Below are 5,549 nucleotides of genomic sequence, written 5' to 3'. Positions count from 1 at the left end.
GTCGAAAAAAATGCTAGATCAAGACTTTTTTTTAACTCGCATTCAAAACGGAGCCCCCGGCGCGAAGCGAGGGCTCCACAACTAGTTTATACCAAATGAATATTATTTATAAATGGGACGGGATGTCACCCAAATTTATCGTTTTGTGTTTTTAGGCCACCCATATTCAAAGATGATTTTGTAGGCCACACAAATTTATCTTTTCGTGTTTACAGATTACCTATATTCGAAAATGATTTTGTAGGTAATCCAAGTTCGTGTGTTCTTCCATCGGTACCGAATCTGGCTAAAATCCCATTAGGATTATAGTTATAGAATACCTCTTACAATAAATAAAAACCTAACGAATACCTAGAATTAATAGAAAAATAAGTAACAAAAGATGTATCAAAATTGTAGACCCAATTTAAATTTATGTCATTTGGTGCAACTATCAATTTTATGTCATCTAAACTCTAGAGGTCTGTGGGGTTGCTAGGATTGTGTTATCTCTTGTTTTGTTGTTTAGGTTCATTTTGGCCCGTTTATTAGTTTTTTTTGGGTGATGTTTGTTTGTTGTTTTGTGTTCAGTTTGATGAAGCTCGGTTATAGATAGTTTATAGTTAATTTCGTTTAGCTATTTAGGTTCAACTGTTCAAGGCTCCTTGGCTTGGTTGTTAGACGTTTTTTTCGAAAACGTCTTTGAAATATGAAGTTTTCGTTATTTTTGAAAGACTAGAGTAACTGGTTGACATTTATTGTCACCATTTTTTATCCCAGCCATTCTTGATCACAGTGCAGCTTTTGTATTACTCTTACCCCAAGTCCCAACCATTCTTGATCCCAGACTCACAGTGCAATTTTTTTTTCCCTTACAAGTCTTTTAGATGTATATGCATCTTGAAATCCCTTTGCTTAATTTTATCAGTTAAAGCTATACTGGTTTCTCAGACAAAAGATCCGAACAATTCGCAAAATATATTCATAATCATATCCAAACCCCATCAAGTATTACACCTTACAAGCGCTCTGACTTGATAAAGTTTTAGCTCATACTTGAAATAAAGGTCAGGATTAAAACCTTAAACATTGATTGTATAACATGCTGATCAAAACCATAAAACAAAAAAGGAAAAGAAGAGCAAAAACAAACAATACTAAGAATTACATATTACAGATGTTTCCATAATAATAAATATAGAATATAGAATGTCATAATACAAGGGATACCAGAGTTTCGAGCTACAACCAAATCCAACATGGGTTTTAAAAAGCACCCCATCCTTCAACATACCAAATATGGATCATCGTACTCATTCTGGATCAGGAGAACCACCCGGAACCAACTGCATCAACACAACAAAACAAGGTGGGTTCAGAACCGGCGAAAGTGGGAATTTATGGCCGTTTGTAAATTGTGTTGCTTTTACAGAATGTATGCGATTATGGTTGAACCAAGACCAAAACTTGATTAAATTTTAGTTAAGAGTTAGACTTACAATTGCTATGTTATTTCCATTGAGCAGAATCTGGTCAAGCTTTGTAATACGACGTCCCTCGGGCGTGATTTCACTGCAACAAAACGAGGACACTGAGCATAAAGTGCTGGATTTATAACAATTACATACACAGTCATGCAAAATGAGAGCTGCAGTAATAGAAAAAAGGACATCCACGTTACTCCTAATATTCTTATTATAGCTTAAGGATATCATTAGTGCACAAATCCTAGGAACCCTATCTTTAACAATTTACATCCAACCAAAAGCATGAAAACAACCAAGAAAAAATATAACCAGTAACTACTTAAAACTAAAAAATTAGAAAAAGAAAAATAATGACAACAAGTTTGACAAAAGCATACATAAAGAGATACATGAGCTTTTGCTTATTTGTAGAGCCTCAATCATACCATTTTGTAGAATACAAAAATTTCTAGCATGATCATGTTAAATGTAGCACACTACATCATATTTTTTTAATCTAATAATTTGTTATACACTAAGAGGTGCAAATGCACAACACTTCATTATTTTGCATAACTATATCCACATTAAAGGATTGAATTTCCTTCTTCCAAAATGCAAGTCAGCCCCTATGCAACTGCAAAGACAAGTCTGTACATCTTACTATCAAAGAAATTTACATGTTTAGTATAGATTTAAGCGTCTACCTACCAAACATACAATATATACTAATATACTATCTATCATTTGTCATCGTTCGATTAACAAAGATAAAAAAAATTGTATTCAAAATCTGCTAAACAACATTCTACTGCAGCAGCTTATGTGTCATGCTAAGATGCTTGTATGAGTAGTAAGATTTCTCACCAACCATTTTACTATAACCGTTAACTGACAAGCAAAAAAGGTTAAAGTTTAACCTAATAAACTTGATATAGTTATACAACACAACTTTAAATCGAAAACGCACAAGATACGTTTGTCTATTTGATAATCAAGCCTTCAATAAATTACTAAAATAGATTGTTCACTAATAGAATTCCATAACAACACTACTTAAAATCAACCAACAATGTAGGTCAGCCAAGGAAATTCACACGTAGAATAAAAAACCCTAATTACCTAGGGTTAAAATAAACCCTAACAGTTAACAATCGTTCAACAGTAGAATACATCAATTAACCAACGTAATAACATGTGTGACAGTATATAAACACAATTTCACACTTTAATTTATAGAAAATCAATTAAATTATGTTACAGCAGAAATTAGGAGGTTGGAGTGAGAAAAGTAAACTGACTATTCAGTGACGTCTTCAAGAACCATGTTGACGTAAACATCGAAACCCTTAAGAGTACCAACGAGCTCCTTATCTCCTTTCATTATCACCCATATTTTTGAACCTATACATCGATCTATCAACTCTGCATCATCATCAACACAAAAACTTTTAGATTTAAATTCTACAATTATATAAATAAAAAATGGTGAAAATGGATGTAAATGTAAACCTGAGGGAAGTAGTTGTGAAGGATTGTGCGACATTGATAATCTTGACCACTATTGCTTGCGAGATTCAGGTGTGTGTTTTGAAGAGAGCTTTTTTCTCCGAATGAGTAACACGAATGTTGAAGTTGTGGGTTTTAGGGGTTTTAAAGGGGTGTTTGGTTGGGTATAAGCAGTGTTGTAAAAGTCTGCCGACGCGTCGGCCGATGCGTCGTTTTTTTAGTTCTCCGTCCCGTTTTTTCTGAAAACGACTCAAAAGACGGTTAAAGCTAAAAGTTCGGTCAAAGTCTGTCAAAGACGGTCAAAGTTGGTAAAAAACGGTCAAAATCAGTCAAATTTTCGTCAAGATGTGATATATTTTAAAATTAAGGTTTGTTTTCATTTTTTGGGCCGCTCTTTTCTCTGTGTCTTTACTGATTATGTACTCGATAACATTAATTGAACATTAATTGAGTTTGAAGTTTAATTTTATTTAAATTCAAGTTCTTATTTAAGTAATTTATGGTACAGAATTAACTATTTTATACATGTATAAATATATATTACACCCAGGCATGATATACACTTGTTAACAGAGCTCCTTTACTTTTTCTAAGTTAATTTTGTGTGAGAAAATTGAGTGTTTATGTGTACATTTTTTTTTATAAAAGAAAATGTTTGATGTACTTGTGAGTTGTGAAAAGATATCGTGGTGGTTGTAATATAAGTTAGAAAGTCATGATATAAGTAGGGGTGTTAAAAACCGGATATCCAAAATTTCGGATATCCGAAATTTCGGATAGTGGATTTAACCATCCGATATCCGAATCCGAAATTTCGGATATCCGGTTTTCGGAAATCCGAAATTTTGGATTCGGATATTGGATTATCCGAATATCCAAACTTTAAATTTTAAGTGATCTTTTAATTCTTCAATCTTTAATCCTAGAAACAAACAGAGACCAAGAGGGGGAAGAAATGCCAGTAGAATAAAATCTATCAAAGATTTAGAGTAAAATTGAAGCAACAAGAGCAACACAAGAATAAATCCCTTGAAGAAGAAGAAGAATAGAGATCACCATCCCAACAAGATCCTTATACAAATGAAAAAACTTCACAATTTCAGTAAGTGTTAACAAAGTTACAACTAGATACAATCAACTTTAACTTTCAGTATTTGAAGTACCTGATGACCGACTGTTTGGTGTTACAAATAATAAAAGATAAATGGTCAGATCTACTCTTTTCAGTTTTATCATGATAATTAGGAGTAGTAGAATTAAATAGCTGCTGCACATCATGTAATAAGAAGTGTGTAAGCATAGGAATATAGGATAGGATTATCGAATTGGTAAAGTGAAGTAGGCAGATCCATATCCACCATGGTCAAAAAATACTCCTTTTAGTCTTTTTACAGCTCATTATAACTTATAATTGTAAGATATAAATATAGGGTGTGTTTAGATGAAAGTAGCTGGAGCTGGAGCTGGAGCTTGTAGCTGGAGCTGGAGCTGGAGCTTATTTTTGAAGCTGGTAGCTGGAGCTTATTATATTTTATAAGTGTTTGGTAAGATAGCTGGAGCTTATTTTCCAGTTCATAAGCTCTACTTTTTTTCACAAGCTACTAAAAGTAGTTTATTTTTCCAGAGCTTATGATTTTCATAAGCTCTACTTTTTTTGTCTACCAAACAAAGCTTATGACTTGGAGCTTATTAAAATCATAAGCTCAAGCTCCTATAAGCTCCCATAAGCTCCAAGAAGCTGCTCATCCAAACATACCCATAATATAAAATATAAATAATCATTAATAAAGTATTGATTTCGGATATTCGGATATCCGAATTTTTTGAAAAGGGCTATCCGAAACCCGAATCCGAAAAATCGGATATCCGAAATTCGGATATCTGAAAAATCGGATATCCGATTTTTTGGATATTTTTGGATCGGATTTTCGGATTAATCGGATTGCGAATTCGGATTCGGATATTATGAACACCCCTAGATATAAGTGATCAAAATGCATTCATCTCTTTATTATTTCACAATGTCTGATGTTGAAATAATCGAGGATAGTTGTTCAAGTGATCAAATAGTACATGTATTTTGTGGGTATATTATTTCTATGTAGACTTTGGTGAATCTCTCATCCTCTTATCAAACAACTTGTCTATACAATATTATCATTTAGCCATTATGTATTAATATAAATAGAGCATCATGTTTGCTCATTCAGTCATCCTAAAAACACCAATTCTTTAATATACTTATGCGCTTGTTGGTAAGAGTTTGTATAAAATACTTGAAAAAAGTTTAAATAGAAAAAAAATAATAAAAAATATGTCCGATTATGAGAATTTAAATACCTAGAACGAGGTGAAAAAAGACGCTTATATTTATTTTTTTTCTTTGGGTCTAGTCAATAGTGTAGCTCATGAAATTTACTTATTTTTGGCCTGGTCAAATGTATTACGGAGTACATATAATAGAATTTGAGTGAAATGTCCCGTTCATATTGATTATAAACGTTCCATATTAATTGATTTCATCGCGAGGTTTTGACCTCTATATGAGACGTTTTTCAAAGACTGCATTCGATTTTAAAACAAACCATAACCTTT

General features: G+C 32.7%; 1 protein-coding gene across 1 annotated transcript; it reads right to left on the bottom strand.

The window, feature by feature from the left end:
• Positions 1–979: 979 nt before the first annotated feature.
• LOC139853179 (sm-like protein LSM5) lies at positions 980–4,283 on the bottom strand. The gene is made up of 5 exons (XM_071842561.1): positions 4,118–4,283; positions 2,958–4,025; positions 2,747–2,870; positions 1,479–1,551; positions 980–1,325 (listed from the first exon to the last, which is right to left on the bottom strand). Exons 2-5 carry the CDS (start codon positions 2,989–2,991, stop codon positions 1,293–1,295), a joined length of 264 nt encoding a protein of 87 aa, XP_071698662.1. The 5' UTR covers positions 2,992–4,025; positions 4,118–4,283; the 3' UTR covers positions 980–1,292.
• Positions 4,284–5,549: the final 1,266 nt, after the last annotated feature.

Source organism: Rutidosis leptorrhynchoides, chromosome 6 (assembly GCF_046630445.1).
Source record: "Rutidosis leptorrhynchoides isolate AG116_Rl617_1_P2 chromosome 6, CSIRO_AGI_Rlap_v1, whole genome shotgun sequence".
Lineage (NCBI taxonomy): Eukaryota > Viridiplantae > Streptophyta > Magnoliopsida > Asterales > Asteraceae > Rutidosis > Rutidosis leptorrhynchoides.
Note: the sequence above shows the minus strand (reverse complement) of the source record. Positions and strands in the feature narration are given on the sequence as shown.